Below are 17,572 nucleotides of genomic sequence, written 5' to 3'. Positions count from 1 at the left end.
AACATTTCAGCAACTATTGGATGGATAGCCATGACTGTTGATACAGTAGGCCTACTGCAAAAACAATGGTTATCCCTTACATTCTCCACTAGCACCACCGTCAGGTCAAACTATTCTATACTTTAATCTATCTGCAAAAGCAATGACTAAAATCAGCCTTAGCCCTAATTTATCTTTCATGCTAACTTGCTTAGCAAGCTAACGCACTAAATTAGTAAATATAGCAAGCTAACTCACTGAACTAGCAAATATAGCAAGCTAACTCACTGGACTAGCAAATATAGCAAGCTAACTCACTAAACTAGCAAATGTAGCAAGCTAACTGACAAAACTAATAAATTTAGCAAGCTAACGCACTAAACTAGCAAATGTAGCAAAAACTCAATCAACTAGCACATTTTAACACACAATATGAACATGGTAAACATTACACTTGCTTAACATCTTCCTGTTAGCACTGCTATTAGAAGCTAGTTATTATTACAACATTAGCATGTTATTGCTAGTGTTTAGCTCAAAGCACCTCTGTCCCTTAGTAGCACCTCTACAGCGTGATTGTAGAATCTTTTACATAATAAATGTCTTTTTGTTGCCTAGGTGATGTGGCATGTAAGGTCAGAATTAACAATGGCACCCAGATGTCTGACCTTCGTGGGAATCCTTTTTCTCTTTTTCCTGGAAACCAAGCCAAAAACAACACATTATGTGTGAGAACTGGTCATTGTAGTAAACAATCCTCACTGCCAAAAAGCCTCGTAACATCATGAATGCGGGCAGCAGAACATGTTGTGTAAAACTACTCAGACATATCGTTCACTCCAACATTATCACCTTCTGCTGCTCAGGAGAGCGTGAGTGGGAGGCAGAGAAATAGAGCGAGTCAGTGGAAGGCAAATACAACAAGAGAGCTGTGGTGTACACTGGCCTCAGACCAAACTGTCCAGCGAGAGTGCCAGCTCATCACTTTCCCGTGAAACACATTAAAAGTAGTGGAGTGTGGCAGCACAATGAGTGACGGGTTCTTTGTTTTAAGTACATTATCGACACGGGGAGTTGCTTATGTGCTTTGACATTGCTTTATGTTAATGATTATTATGTCCCTGATGTGCATCGTCAACTCTTTCACCTTTACAATGGAGCTTCTGTGTTTAAAAATCAATGAAGAAGTGACCTACTCACCTCACTAAAAGCATGTACCATAGAAATTTCCCTAATACAAATATATGAATTGACTTGTGGCAGTGAACCTACACAGAATTATCACCTGAATCTGCAGCTCCCATCTGCTTTATGAAGCTTTGTAGCGAGTTCAATTTTATCACTCTCACAGCCCTCGTAGTGTCGTTTAAGGCCACAGAAGGCAGTTTGTTTCAGCAAAATGTCCCTACACTACACACCAAACAGCAGACAGACACAGCTAGTGACTAAGCTGCAAAGAGGCTGCTTAATGCAAAGAGCATTAAGCAGCCAAAGGTTCAGATTTTTCCCCCAGGAGTTGGAGGAGACCAAAAACAGAGTTAAAAGATAATTAATATAAGATCCCCAGTGGCCTGAAACACAACTTAAAATAAATGATAATGTAACTACCAGATGATTAAATGAGCAACACTAACACTGCTATCACTACGAGGTGCAAAAATCAATTATTGTAGGTTTAGGGAGTATTTTGTACTTTCACAGCTAAGCTCTAATTAGCATCTGCTGAGACTTGAGCTGGTCAGTGGATGTATAAAATATTATTAAATGTTTTTCCTCTGATTATAATATTTTTGCTGTGTATCAATCCTTACTTGTCAGCCCTGTGATATACTGGTGATCAGCCCAGGGTTTGCCCCGCCTCTCACCCAATGACAGCTGGGATAGGCTCCAGCCCACCCTGTGACCCTGAACAGGATAAGAGGTATAGAAAATGGATGGATGGATGGATCCATCCTTACTTTCTTTAGTAACATCTTTATCTTTAGTTCATGCAGTTTCTTAGAGATCTAAGAAGAAAATATTGAAATGGGTCACTAAAATTCCATCATTCCTGCTGCATCGTTATGACAGCACTAAAGGTATCGTGGGGGAAATGCAGACACATTAATCCAAAGCATCCAGGTACAAATATATGCAGCAATGTCATTCCCTTTTTACACCCAGTCTCAGTGATGCTCGACTCAACTACACTGACTGAAATGAAGTCATTATTAATGAAGGAGCAAACTCAGTCAACAGCCAACTTTATAAAAGCTGTACACATTTAACTAATGCAAAGTTGTTACAAAGTGACCTGCTGTGTGCCAAGAAATGCCCTTTGCATCATTATATTCATCCATCAGCATCCACCTTTGACTGAAGGCGAGAAAAATCAATCAGTTCATGTAGTTAACAGAAAGTTCTGTCACTCCTTTTTCTGCATCTTTTTACTTTAATTGCAATTACCAAACAAGCAAACACCTTCCTCAAGATTGTCTTGTCCTTGTCCAAATGTAGCAGCATGAATTTGTTCGTGGCTCGAGGAGATGATTATTTCTGCTGCTGCTGCACTCCATCGACATGTAACAGCTTTGCCAGAAGGACTTAAACGACTCCTTTCAGAAGGAGGAGCTCCTGTAGGTAATTCCCAACGAGGCCCAGATGAACGTTATGCCAGATGTTTCCTCCTAACATCTGGAAAGAAATCCTTCAAACAGAACGGCCAAAGAGCGGCCTGCAAAGCCTGACATGATGAGAAAAGATTGCTGACACATACATTTGATAGTAGGATGTGAAGGATTAAGCCCTGCAGGTCCTAATAATGCATGGATGAGCAGGAGGGTGGAGATCAGATGGAAGGCAGGGAATGCAAAGAGCAGCTTCCTCCACTAGAGAAAGAACCACCCCACAGGTCTGAAAACATGCTTAGGCTGAGAAAAGGAGCTTGGATGTTCTCTTGAGGAGGACCTACAATATGCTGAGGCTGTGCTTTCTGTGGCATATGTTCACTGTGAGTAAACGCAGTGAGGCAACCCGGGCACGGCAGTTCATTCGGCCATCTAAGCTGGAAACCGTTGAAAATACAAAGAACAAAACTAAACTAACTCCCTGGTAATAACTGTTTTTTTTTCATATCATGCTTTTTGAATAAACCACGTTTCTTCCAATGAGTCCAGTTGGCGGTGGAAATGTACCTCTACGCTGGTTTGCCAACTGCAGATTCACACTTCAGAACGAAGAAGTAATCCATCTGTCATTAGGTTTGGCAGTATGATAATGTAGCACTGCTAAATCTTCACCATAGAAACACACATGCAAAATGAAATTATAAAGGTGAATGGAAACAGACGTGTCTGATCTGTGTGGAGTGATGAGGAGAATGTTAATGTTATGTTCATGTGCTACAAGACATATCAGGGACAACATAAGCAGTCATCTCTATGGCTGGGTCTGTCTGCTTTTAAACTGCAGTGTACCAAGGACAGGCTGAACAACACGTTTTCAGATTGGCAGGTTTGAGACGTCACAAACCTAAGGAGCCAATCCCGTTGATGGACGGGGTGACGCTATGCATATCATTATGTGTAACCTATGGCAGCCAATTCGGCGATGCACGAGCCAGATGTAACCATCGTAATTTTTGCAAACTCACTGCTGACTACTAATGTTAACGTTACTACGACTAATTACCACATTTCAAGCTACCTAAGTTTCAATTAGTTGCCGCTAAACAATGGCAGAGACGTGTTTTGTTTTTGGCTGTAATTCTACAAAAGCAGAAACGTAGGACATAGTGGGCGGGGCCTGTGCAGATTCAGGAATATTTAATGAGGGAGAAGGAGGAGATGCCTTGGGAGGATTTAAAGGTAAAAAATACATCTTTTGCAGAAGACAACATATTAGACACAATTTATTATTTCAAGCAGAGCATTTTATGTCTTAAAACATGACTGGTGCTGCCCTTTAAGGAGAGAAATTTCTTGGTGCAGTGCATTGATCTTTCCCCCCACCAAAAGAGAGGTTCAGTTTTCCCAAGATGATGAACATAAACTTTTTTAGCAGATCCACACCTTCATCAGGTGGCTTACATTGGCTTGAACATCACTGTTGAATGTGTTGTACTAATTAACACTGCATTATGTGGTGGTAAGATTCTTGGAATTGGTTTAAAATAGGTTCAAAGATCAATTAAAACTGAGCGTCCTGTGTCCATCATCACCATGCAATGTGATGTTAAGTTGTCTTGATTATTTCTAAGTATTTCTGTGAGACCAGGTTGTCTTGATTGGTTACATAAATACTTAACTGTGATGAAGAGTTTAAGTTGCACAACACAAACCCCTTCCTCTTCAGATGCACAGTTATGTAATCTACCTTGAATGTTTTGTCCTTCGCTACAAAGACTTGACGTGTTTTCTCCTCTACGATGATAAAGACTGTGGGCAAAGTGGGCCTTTTTTTTTCTCGATTTATGGCTCATCTTTCGTTTTCTTTTCACCTTTTTCTGGGTAAAACATTAATGTAGGAGGTTGTCTGAACTACACGAAAACACATATTTCAAAGTTAGTGGTGGAAGCCCTGCAGGTAGTTTCAGATTTATTTGTGGAGGTCTTTGAGATATTTGTCTCAGAGCACAAAACAGAGGAGAAGGTTAGAATTTCTTTTGTGCTGCTCAAAAGCTCTGAAAAAATTACATATAAAAATTTAAACAGCTACATCTTTCCAAAAGCAGTTACTCTGGATAATCCACAGAACGCAATGTCAACTGTAGTCAGGGGAAATTACTCCTCCTGTGGAAAGTAAGTCCAATGAAAACTGTCTCCTTTTTTTGTCGTGTGACCCTTTAGATTAAATCTCTTTGCCTGGCTTTTAATGTCCTTTTCGATTGCAAACCTTTGAATTGGTTCTTCACTGCAAGCACACTATAAAACTTCAGATGTCCACTGCTTTAATACAAAGTGAATCAGCTGTGGAGTCCACTCCAGGTTACCTTGTCAGGCATGTGTCTCTGACATGCACCGTCTCTATGTACCTCCTAATTAGCGCCCGCTGAGCGCACCGCACATCTAAACGCAGCATCGCTCCAGATCTCTATATAGATACAGCATCTTGACATCTACCTTCTTCCCCGTTCGGCTCGCCTTTGTCTGCTCACCATGTTGCAGCTCGGCTCAATACAACGCGTCGGAAGATAAAGGAACTGACTCCCCGCCACGCCGAATCCATCCAGAATGCTATTACGCTGCCATGGCAACAGATGAAGACACGCAGGCCTCTCTGGATGGGGGCACCGCTGGTTCACTCGTCTCCTCTGTGAGACTGACGGGCAGGAATGCTCCACGGGGCTGCTATGGCAACAGACTGATCAGATGCAGAGAGGGGCTGTTGGCCAAGTTGTCAGCCCCCCCCACCCCTCCCCTCCTTCCTCCCATCTGAGTTGCAGGAAATAAAATTGACTTTGATGAGGACTTGACCTCGGGCAGAATCCCAATATTGGTTTGCATTACAACGATTTTTAATATGATTGAGATTGATCTTCCGACATCATATTATAAGTGTGTGTCTGTGTGTGTGCATTTCCTGCTTGTTGGACCAACACGAAACAGGGAGAAAGTGATGCAATACGCCCACCGTGCACCAAACTAGGCTATCCACTTGTGACTTGACACTGAGCTTGCAACTTCTAAAATATGTAGTCTCAAACTACTGAAATATGTATGCCGCGTCTGTGCCCAGGAACCCGGTTTCTCCAGCCTCCAACCAAGAGCACTACAGCAGCAGGAGCAGCAGCAGCATCAGACTCAAAGGGCTGACAATGCAATCACATCAAACTGTCAGGGGAATAGGAACAATGTCATGAGAGCAGAGACATCTTACTCTCTCTCTCTCTCTCTCGTCTTTCTCCTCCATCTGCATGAAAATGGAGGAAATATGAGATATGGATTTGCTTCAGATGTGAGAGCTCGACAGGGGCGCTTTTTGTATGTCGAGCCGGTCTGCTGATTGATCGCTCGCTCGCTTCCCCTTGGAAAACGCTCGATGGCGAGGGCTGCTACCGAAAGCAAATACGCTGAATTATTGGACGTCAGCTTAAAACAGCTGCTGCATCATTCTCCGAAAAGTATGGAGGTTGATGAGGGGATGATGGAAGTAGAAACTCAAGACATTTTGGTACATTTTTGCTCGTTGTATTCTTTTTTGGTGCAAGTGGTTGACACAAAAGCATAAATAAGACATGACAGTGATCAAACCACAGGACAGCATAAGACGTGACAGAGTAATACGGGGTGACAGTGACTGAAATATAAAGGACAGGGACAACAAAAACAGAGAGAGAGGGACAAATTTCAAGATAAATCTGACCCTGGCTTCATGAAGGTGTCTCTTTTTTGTCAGTTAAAACAGGCAGAACTGAATGCCACATAAGGGACTTTAAAGATGATGTCCACGTCTGCTCTCAAACAGATTTACTGTCCAGTCTGTGCTTGTGGTAGAAAAGCATGAGAGAGAGAGAGTGGGGGGCGGGTGGTGGTGTTAAGGAGATGAAGGCAGAGAGTGAGAAAGAGAGAGAAAACAAGAGAATAATCCACTCCCCGGAGATGGACACAGCCTGTTGTGCTCCAGTTGCTTCAGCTACCCTTTGACCTGTGTGTGGATCCACAGTTGCCTTGTGTTGCACGTGTATGTGTGTGTGCCCTGAGTCTGCACTGATGAATGTGAGAACACTGGAGGCTTGTTTTGCCTGAAATTCTGCGAGCATCTCGGTTATGAGAAAACACACCGCTTAATCTTTCATCGGCTATTGCGGAGCGATTAATTATTCATCGGTTTATTCATTACATGGTTGCATCATCGCAGCGGAGACGGAGTGTGAGAAAATATTATGTTCATGAATTCAATATGCATAAACATGAGGGAGAATAAGACTAATGTAATTCTGCATCTATCTATGCCTCTCTATCTGCCTAGGATACACATTTAGAAGTGCTGAAAGACGGGCATTACAGAATAACAACCTGAAATATAAGATTTTATCACCATCATCACGGCTTTTCAAACATTAAGCTCTTTTTATGACCTCTAAATTATTTCCAGAATTGCACACGTGTTAATTATTGCTGCTGAATATGAGCTTTCAAGTGGAGCTTAAAGGCTAATTGAGTCTATAACAGAGTGAAAATTGCTCTCTACTAGCTGCTGCTGCTTTTAGCTAACGCTCATGCTGCGGAGAGCTTTGCCTGCTTTACACTGCCATCTCGTGGACGTGTGATGTCACAGACACAGTGCCAATACTTCTGCATCAGCAACATGGGCTCCTCTCTATTGCAGCTCATGAAAAATTCATTCTGAAATTTAATGCCTACCATATTGGAAAATGTGATACTTGCAAAATGATGACCGAGATTGAAGTTGAACTCAGCATCAAATTACAAGTTAGGTAGTGGAATAAAGTAAACTACAAGTTATTTCTTTCTGTTGTTGTTGTTGTTGTAGTTGTTTTGAGTCTCTCTGTTTTTGTTTTGAGTCTCTCTGTGGTTGTTTTGAGTCTCTCTGTGGTTGTTTTGAGTCTCTTTGTGGTTGTTTTGAGTCTCTCTGTGGTTGTTTTGAGTCTTTGTGGTTGTTTTGAGTCTCTCTGTGGTTGTTTTGAGTCTGTGTTGTTGTTTTGAGTCTCTGTGGTTGTTTTGAGTCTCTTTGTGGTTGTTTTGAGTCTGTGTTGTTGTTTTGAGTCTCTGTGGTTGTTTTGAGTCTCTGTGGTTGTTTTGAGTCTTTGTGGTTGTTTTGAGTCTCTCTGTGGTTGTTTTGAGTCTGTGTTGTTGTTTTGAGTCTCTGTGGTTGTTTTGAGTCTCTTTGTGGTTGTTTTGAGTCTCTGTGGTTGTTTTGAGTCTCTGTGGTTGTTTTGAGTCTCTCTGTGGTTGTTTTGAGTCTCTCTGTGGTTGTTTTGAGTCTCTGTGGTTGTTTTGAGTCTCTCTGTGGTTGTTTTGAGTCTCTGTGGTTGTTTTGAGTCTCTGTTGTTGTTTTGAGTCTCTCTGTGGTTGTTTTGAGTCTCTGTGGTTGTTTTGAGTCTCTCTGTGGTTGTTTTGAGTCTTTGTGGTTGTTTTGAGTCTCTTTGTGGTTGTTTTGAGTCTCTGTGGTTGTTTTGAGTCTCTGTTGTTGTTTTGAGTCCCTGTTGTTGTTTTGAGTCTTTGTGGTTGTTTTGAGTCTCTTTGTGGTTGTTTTGAGTCTCTGTGGTTGTTTGGAGTCTCTGTGGTTGTTTTGAGTCTCTGTTGTTGTTTTGAGTCTCTGTGGTTGTTTTGAGTCTCTGTTGTTGTTTTGAGTCTCTGTTGTTGTTTTGAGTCTCTGTGGTTGTTTTGAGTCTCTGTGGTTGTTTTGAGTCTCTTTGTGGTTGTTTTGAGTCTCTGTTGTTGTTTTGAGTCTCTTTGTGGTTGTTTTGAGTCTCTGTGGTTGTTTTGAGTCTCTGTTGTTGTTTTGAGTCCCTGTTGTTGTTTTGAGTCTTTGTGGTTGTTTTGAGTCTCTTTGTGGTTGTTTTGAGTCTCTGTGGTTGTTTGGAGTCTCTGTTGTTGTTTTGAGTCTCTGTTGTTGTTTTGAGTCTCTGTGGTTGTTTTGAGTCTCTCTGTTGTTGTTTTGAGTCTCTGTGGTTGTTTGGAGTCTCTGTGGTTGTTTTGAGTCTCTTTGTGGTTGTTTTGAGTCTCTGTGGTTGTTTGGAGTCTCTTTGTGGTTGTTTGGAGTCTCTGTGGTTGTTTGGAGTCTCTGTGGTTGTTTTGAGTCTCTGTGGTTGTTTTGAGTCTCTGTGGTTGTTTTGAGTCTCTGTTGTTGTTTTGAGTCTCTGTGGTTGTTTTGAGTCTCTGTGGTTGTTTTGAGTCTCTTTGTGGTTGTTTGGAGTCTCTGTGGTTGTTTGGAGTCTCTGTGGTTGTTTTGAGTCTCTGTGGTTGTTTTGAGTCTCTGTGGTTGTTTGGAGTCTCTGTGGTTGTTTTGAGTCTCTGTGGTTGTTTTGAGTCTCTTTGTGGTTGTTTTGAGTCTCTGTTGTTGTTTGGAGTCTCTGTGGTTGTTTTGAGTCTCTTTGTGGTTGTTTTGAGTCTCTGTTGTTGTTTTGAGTCTCTGTGGTTGTTTTGAGTCTCTTTGTGGTTGTTTTGAGTCTCTGTGGTTGTTTTGAGTCTCTGTGGTTGTTTGGAGTCTCTGTGGTTGTTTGGAGTCTCTGTGGTTGTTTTGAGTCTCTGTGGTTGTTTTGAGTCTCTGTTGTTGTTTTGAGTCTCTTTGTGGTTGTTTTGAGTCTCTGTTGTTGTTTGGAGTCTCTGTGGTTGTTTTGAGTCTCTTTGTGGTTGTTTTGAGTCTCTGTGGTTGTTTTGAGTCTCTGTGGTTGTTTTGAGTGTCTGTGGTTGTTTTGAGTCTCTGTTGTTGTTTTGAGTCTCTGTGGTTGTTTTGAGTCTCTGTTGTTGTTTGGAGTCTCTGTGGTTGTTTTGAGTCTTTGTGGTTGTTTTGAGTCTCTGTTGTTGTTTGGAGTCTCTGTGGTTGTTTTGAGTCTCTGTGGTTGTTTTGAGTCTCTGTGGTTGTTTGGAGTCTCTGTGGTTGTTTTGAGTCTCTGTGGTTGTTTTGAGTCTCTGTTGTTGTTTTGAGTCTCTGTGGTTGTTTTGAGTCTTTGTGGTTGTTTTGAGTCTCTGTTGTTGTTTTGAGTCTCTGTGGTTGTTTGGAGTCTCTGTGGTTGTTTGGAGTCTCTGTGGTTGTTTTGAGTCTCTGTTGTTGTTTTGAGTCTCTGTGGTTGTTTTGAGTCTTTGTGGTTGTTTTGAGTCTCTGTTGTTGTTTTGAGTCTCTGTGGTTGTTTGGAGTCTCTGTGGTTGTTTTGAGTCTCTGTGGTTGTTTTGAGTCTCTGTTGTTGTTTTGAGTCTCTGTGGTTGTTTTGAGTCTTTGTGGTTGTTTTGAGTCTCTGTTGTTGTTTTGAGTCTCTTTGTGGTTGTTTTGAGTCTCTGTTGTTGTTTTGAGTCTCTGTGGTTGTTTTGAGTCTTTGTGGTTGTTTTGAGTCTCTTTGTGGTTGTTTTGAGTCTCTGTTGTTGTTTTGAGTCTGTGGTTGTTTTGAGTCTCTTTGTGGTTGTTTTGAGTCTCTTTGTGGTTGTTTTGAGTCTCTCTGTTGTTGTTTTGAGTCTTTGTGGTTGTTTAGAGTCTCTTTGTGGTTGTTTTGAGTCTCTTTGTGGTTGTTTTGAGTCTGTGTTGTTGTTTTGAGTCTTTGTGGTTGTTTTGTGTGTCTTTAAAGTCATTTCTGTCTTTTTTTTTTTGCATCTCTTTGAAGTAATGTCAGTCTCTTTGTGGTTGTTTTGAGTCCCTTTGCTGTTGTTCTGCATCTCTTTGCAGACTTTCTGAGCCTTTTAGTTGTAGATTGAGTTTGTGGAGGTTAGGAATTTCTCGTCATTGTTTTGTATGTCTTTGCATTTTTTTTAATGTTGTGTTGGTATTGAATCACTGTGGGTGTTTTGAGTGTCTTGTTTGTGGTTTTGCATCTCTTTGTAGTCTTTTTAGCCTTTATGGTCTTTTTTGAATCTCTGTAGTCATTTTGAGTCTCTTTGTGGTTGTTTTGCATTTCTTTGTCATAGTTTTGAGTCTTGTTTTTTGTCTGACACTGCTCTGCATAGGTTCTACAGTAGATACTACTTCACATTATACAAGACTTGGCTCAGAACCCACTGACACGTATTCAATTATTCATTTATTCAACTAAACTAATGATGTCATTAAGAAAATGTTTTTCGATTTACATTTTTTTATGTTTCTGCCTTAAGCCAACATTACATTACATTTATGTTGGCTTAAGGCAGAAATATAAAGACAGGGGTAGACTGATCAACTAATGTACTAATTTTCTTTCCTTCAGATCTTCTTCTTGAGTAGCACAAATCTCTGTTGCTGTTTACATCAGGCATATATTACAGCTCTCTGTGCATGTGTCGTGTTTCCATATGTTGTCTCTCTGCCTCTGGACTTTAACTCAGGGAACATCTGGTGTGAACTCTCCCCCAGCACCTCAACTCACATCAGGCCTCTGCAGCAGGAGCAGCTCCCAGTCTCCTCCGTCTCCCTCCCTTCCTCACTCCAACTCGCCTGCTCCTCCGGCCTCCACATGTGAGCACAGAAATAATTCACCAGCAATGAAATATGAAACCATCCCTGGTGCCACAGCGCCTGTAGCTCTGACCAGCTGGAACTTTCTGTTGAGGGAAAAAGATGAGACCATCAGCTTCCGTGAAGACGTGCCAAAGACTCTTCCCTCCTGTCCAACAGAGACTCTTCAAGGCTGCAGCCTGCAGAGACAAACAGCTGCATTAAGAGCCAAATATCATATTATTTAAGAACTGGGATGCTGTCAGCTGAGTCTCTCTTTGAACCTACACTATTTAATGCAGCCAGTGCGTGGTGAGTGGCTAATTAGCAAGTCTAAAGCTGCATTTTTGGGACTAATAAGGATGGACTCGCCAAGAGATCCGATGGGTTTGCATAATTTATGCTTTAAACACCTTAATCAACGATCTCTCAAGCATAGCGAACTAAACAGCATCTTTTCACAGACGGTCAGCAGCATGTTGTCAGAAGCCGCCTGCAGCTGTAGCTACGCCATTAGAACAGTGGTGTCAGGTTGCACCTCTACATCACTGCAGCAGGACAGCTTCAACCTGCAAGAACACATTCATAATGTAAATCAACTTATTCGCAAAGAGTGATCAAATTAGCTTCTACTGTTCTCATTTACTACATTCACAAAAAGGTAATCCTACTTTATTAAAGCCATCAGAGCAGTGCAGATTAAACTCATGTAGTTCCAGTCTAAGGACGTTTGAGACACACAGCGAATGATTAAAGCAGGAGTGTAACTGGAGGCTGACTGCTTTGAGTCCTTGGACGACAGCCCTCAAATGTCCGACGAATTAGCCAAAACGTTTGTGATCATCTCCTCTTCAGCGCTGCTTATGTGCCCTGAAGCAATACTGAAGCAAGACAGCTCTCTGCTTAATGTCTGACAGATAAAAAGGGGAAATATTCACCTTCAACATACATTATTGTTATAGTTAACAATGTTTGCCTTACTTCATCAAGTTTTTTTTAAATTAGATCATTAATAAAAAGTTTAAAAATTGATCTTGATTTCCAAAGGTGCAGGAAGAAGACATTTGCCATTAAAATATACAGTATTTATTCAATATAACAAGCACCTCAGTCACTCAGTTGTAAAGGAAGTTATTCTAAGAGAAGGAACTCAGAGACACCACTAGGGGGAGACAAACACTATGAATCAAAAGGCACAGATCTGCACAAGCAATATCACGTCTGATATTTAACAGAATTAAGTTTGTACACAAGCTTTTTCCTAGTTTTGTTCTGCAGTTTGTTTACAAGAAATGTATGTACTGTTACATTATTAGGTTACCTTCACAAATAGAGCGCTAAATGTGTTTTACAAAAGTTAAATGGTATTTTCTAAATTTTTTCGGAGGTGCAGACCGAGAGATATCTAACTACTGCTTCACAATTACGCAATTCAATTGATGTAAAGCATTTATAATCACTGCATATCAAAATTGCCCACTCAAAAATAAAACAAACTGACTCTAATTTGTCCGTAGGTGTGAGTGTGAGCGTGAAAGGTTTTCTCTCTCTGTGTGTCAGCCCTGTGATTGACTGGCGACCAGTCCAGGTGTAACCCCGCCTCTCGCCCAATGACAGCTGGGATGGGCTCCAGCCCCACTTCGACCCTAGAAAGGATAAGTAGTATAGGCAATAGATGTATGGATGGAAAGTACGCAAACTAAGATATATAAGTAAACTTAATTGTTATTTTTTAATAGCGAATTCACTACGTATTTACACTAAAAGACTGATTCATTATGTATAAGCAATTCAAACTTGCTTACTGTAGGTAGCATCGGCCTGGCCTCCTGCACCACAGCAAGTCATCTCTGTGTGGATAAGTTCTTTAACTTTAAGCACAGACTTTAAGGACTGCCTTCTTTCATCTACAGTACGTACTTTAGCAGCTATTGGAAACATCCTGTCTGGCAACCAAGCAGAAAACTTGTCCATGCATTTGTTACTTCTAGGATGGATTATTGCAAATCCTTATTTTTAGGCTGCCCCAGTAAGTCTCTATAGACTCTCCAGCTGATCCAGAAAGCTGCTGGATGTGAACTAACGAGAACTAAAAGCCATCATACTTCTGCTATATCTGCCTCTCTGCACATGCTCCCTGTAAAATACAGAGTTTAAAGGCTCCCAGACTATACGCTGTGTAAACAGGCAGAAAAGCACTGGGATGAAGCGCTTGTGCGGTGAGAGAAAAAAATGCTGCACGCAGGTTTTGTTTCTATGCCAACAATGAGTTTAACTTACTACACAAGCTTACAACGCGTAGGGCGATAAAAGCACAACACTTACCAGCAGCATTTAATGTCCGAACAATCTGCTCCCACAAATCTTTGCGGCCTAAATGTAGCTCCGGGTAGACAGAAACGGCCAAAACAAGTGGCTCCTCCATGTTTGGTGGTAACCAGCGTGACGAGTGGCACCCCATCTGATTGGTTGCCTGAAAAAAGCGGCGGTGACGACACGAGAAACGTTCAGAGATTTTTAACTCAATGTGCTCGGAGTGGCAGCACAAAAAAGGCTCTGAAAAAAGACGCTGGGTGCGACACTTTTACTCCAGGCAGGCGCATGCGGCCGCATACGTTCTGTCCTCATTGGGACGCTGGCGCTCAGAAAAAGGCGCTACGTGGACACGGGGCGTAACTTATGCTTCATAGGGTCTCCAATAGTAGTATGGGAGGCAGAGCTTTAAACTATCAGGCTCCTCTTTTTCTGGGTTTCTGGGGGCAGACAGTCGCTACTCAGAGAAGAGAAGGCCTACACGTTATATTCTGATAAGGAATGGTGGAGTTGTTGGGTCTCTGTAAGCACAGCTGAGGGCTTTTTAATGGACCTGCTCTATTTGAAAAGTGCCAAGAGATAACTTCTATTATTTGGAACCTTATAAATTAAATTGACTTTTGCAGCATTTAAAAGTAAATCTGAGCAGCCAATTTGTCATCAAGCATCTTTGCATGACTTTAGTCTTTGTTACTCTGCTGCAGGTCCTTGACAAGCTTTTAAGAGGTCACACTTCGGCTGATCAGAATAGACGTGAGCTTCTTTTCAGAGTTGAAACAAAGACTAAAAGCTCGGTGTCTGCCCGGGTTTTTTCAGCAAACCTTGTCTTCAAAAATGTTTGGACGAATCTGAGGTTTCGGTTCTGATTCAGACTTTTCACAACACACCTGACATGTCAATCAAGTTTTGAAAAGCAGTCTTATGAAAAGGAGCGTGCAGATGGGCGAAATGATAAGAGCCGAATATCTCATCAAGGTCATTCTGCTTGTGAAGAAAATGACAGGAAACAACTTTATAACATGATGTGTCCAAAAACACAGCCTGCAGAATCAAATCAAACCTCTTATACATGGAAAAGATTTTATAACTATTAGTGTTAGAATGGATTGAAAAGCTGCTGTGGATTGCATCTTATTATTAGTGTGTTTAAGTGTTATTTTTTTGTTTTTTAAATCGTATTGTATATTGCTTTTATTAAACATATTTTTGTCACAATTTATATTTTTATTAAATGAGGGTAAACTGAGTTAAAGAGCAACAGACTTCTGCACACCTGCAGCCTTAAAGACGCGCCATTGTAGGATCTAAATTTTTCCATGTTTATACAACAGTTAGCTCCGACCAAGTGATCTGATTGGAGAAGAAGCATTCCATGAGTGCTGATATACAACATTAGTACACATGCAGTGCACAGTGTACTGTATATCACTGGGACTTTCACTCTGTGTATCACTCCGCCTCAGCCAGGTGTTCTGAATACTGTTAATTAACATTACAGCAGACCGTCTACGTCTACATTGATCAAGCTGGTACCTCTGAATCACACAGCAGACTCTTATTTCACTGGTTGATGATAAATTAAACAAACAGATCAATGTACATGATAAAAAACAGCTGATCTGTGGTAACATGTAAACACAGAGTGCAGGAGAATGTTTGAGTTGCTCGGCAACAAAAGTCCAGTTTCAGTTAAGTTGTGGAGCTAGTTGAGTTGATGGTTCAAAAAAATAATCTGTTGTTGCTTATTACTGTTTACTACTATTTGTTGTATAAAAGCAATATCACACTCGAGGTTGTGATGTTGTTCTGAACATCAGCGGCCTCGTGCCTACGACCGAATCACAGCTGCAATGATATTTAGAACGTCACTCGCTCTCCTATGATATTGCTTAATTCATACACAAACACTGAATGATCTCAGATGTTGACTGAAAGCGTTGACAAAATATAATTTGGTTTTCTTTCCAAGGTCTATAAAAGAAACCGTATTTTGACTTTATACCACCTGTCATGATTATTAGCATGTATCATTCGCTACTGTTGCTAATCGTCTACGAATCCGCCCACTGAGACAAACTTGAAGCGTCTAAACAGCAAAGTCAGACAGTTTACCTGTATCAAGTCGCATTGTTGTCCAAACAGGGTCCTGTACGGTGACTGTTCAGCCTGTGAGAACTTCAATTTAAAAATTAAGGCCTGCTCGTACTTAGCGCTGTCGCCTCAAAGCTAGAAGGCTATTGGTTCAAATCCCGGTCCGGACGTAGTGGACCTTTCAGTGTGTTCTCCCCGTGCACGTGGGTTCCCGTCTGGTACTCAGGCTTCCTCCCACAGTCCAACGTCATGCTCGTTAGGTTAACTGGTGACTCTAAATTACCCGTAGGTGTGAGTGTGAGCATGAAAGGTTGTCTGTCTCTGTGTGTCAGCCCTGTGATTGACTGGCGATCAGTTCAGGGATGTTGACAGCTGGGATAGGCTCAAGTTAACCCTGAACAGGATAAGTGGTATAGATGATGGATGGATTGATTTAAACCAAACCAAAACCATTTGCATAATTAAAAGAAAGCCATTATATTGATCTTAATTTACAAAAGATGGGGTACAAATAAAGAGAAAATCAAGAAAACGGGATGGTGTAATTCCTCATCTCTCCAGCAGATGTCCCCATAAGGTCATATTTTCCATCTCCACATAGAAAAGAGGCAGAAATTCGTAATCCAATGTTTATATTGTGGATACATTTATATAATATCTTTTTTCTTTACAATGGAATTGATCAGTCACACAAAATGACCAAATAAAAGCACACAATACAGTCAGAAAACCAAACCTATAGAACCTATGATTGTCACGTACTGCGAGTCACAAAAAAAGTACATACCGTGAATAAATAATCTACAGAAATATGTACAATATGCACAACAAGGATTCAATGGAAGTGCAAATAAAGCTTTGGATCCCTGTACAGGAAATAAGGTAAGCAGATGTAGACTGAGCCAGCCGTCCCCAACACACAGTATGAAGCAATAATCAGCTAGAAGTCAGAAGTTTACAGGACATTTAGTAACATTTAGGCTTTCAGCTCCTGCATTTAATGACTTTTAATAATAAGCTGAGCAAAAAACTGAAATCTCAGAGAATAAAATGAACACATTACATTATGTACAGTGTTTTGCATTCCACAGAAAACTGAAGAGTATTGAACGCTCGTCGTCCGATGAGAATCAAGGCAACAACCACGGAACTACAGGCGGCTGAGAGAGACGGAAAGAAGGATGGATCCAGAGAGGAGGCGACTCACCGCAGAGGAAACAAAAGACCTCCTTGTGCTCCTGCTTAGTTCCTTAGCACAGAAACAGGCTGCGATATTTAACACTGTACAACTCTGCTACCTTTCCCATCTAGACCAACTGAAGAAGAAGAAGAAGGAGAGCGCTGGTCAAAGGAGCTGCATGTATGGTTGTGTGCGTACCTCGCTCCTGACGGTCTGTAACACACACACACACTTAGCACAATGCACACATGTGAGCTGCAGTCTTCTGTAAAGTCCTTTAAGTCTCTGGTGGGTTCAGGAGCTCTGAGTTACCCCGAGTTCAAGTACTCCAGCGCAACTTCATAGCAGAACTTGTACTGGTCCTAGGAGAGAGGAAGAAACAGACACGACATGAGAGGGATCAACATGGTTTTGGTGTTCCCAGACAAAGTGATCCAAAAATGGCTGCCAGACCCTATGGAAGCCTTGAACAGATCCCCTGGTTGAATATTTCAGCTTCTCGTGCTTTAAATGCACCCATCGCATCCCCGACCCAGCGCCTGAGTGTAGGAGGCCTAGCTGATTTCCAATTCAATAAAATAAGGCGTCGAGCCAATAGCAATGCAAAGGCTGTGGCATCTGACCAGGCAACAGATACCACAACCCCGCCAGGGACCACACCAAGGATTGTTACAGGGTTAGAGCTGCATTCCTTGTGGCAAATATAATAAAAGACCAAAACTGTACCAACTTTGGGCATGACCAGAACATAGTGGTTGATCTGCCAGAGAGGGTAGACGAAGCTAAGCGGCTGCTTTTCTGGTCTCTGCATGTTTTGCGAGTAAACAGTAATCTACTATGGCTGAACTAACAAAGAAAAGATCGATGACTATGGATACAACTTCAAAAATAAGTGAAAATCCAAAGAAAAAGAAATTGGACGCTCAGATGAAGACAAACAGTCTA

The 17,572-nt window shown here is 41.4% G+C and overlaps 1 protein-coding gene across 3 annotated transcripts in view; it reads right to left on the bottom strand.

The window, feature by feature from the left end:
• Positions 1-16,077: 16,077 nt before the first annotated feature.
• Positions 16,078-17,572, bottom strand: part of LOC138611066 (receptor-type tyrosine-protein phosphatase mu-like) — a 188,741-nt gene continuing 187,246 nt past the window's right edge. For all 3 annotated transcript variants that reach the window (XM_069683967.1, XM_069683968.1, XM_069683969.1), the window contains one exon: positions 16,078-16,989. In XM_069683967.1, coding sequence (XP_069540068.1) covers positions 16,936-16,989 — 54 coding nt within the window. In that variant the 3' untranslated portion in view covers positions 16,078-16,935. The remainder of the gene's footprint in view (positions 16,990-17,572) is intronic.

The sequence above is a fragment of the Semicossyphus pulcher genome, unplaced genomic scaffold, assembly GCF_022749685.1.
Source record: "Semicossyphus pulcher isolate SPU_LCO1_2020_fin unplaced genomic scaffold, fSemPul1.0.p SCAF_7, whole genome shotgun sequence".
Lineage (NCBI taxonomy): Eukaryota > Metazoa > Chordata > Actinopteri > Labriformes > Labridae > Semicossyphus > Semicossyphus pulcher.
This window is presented reverse-complemented; position numbering and strand designations above follow the sequence as displayed.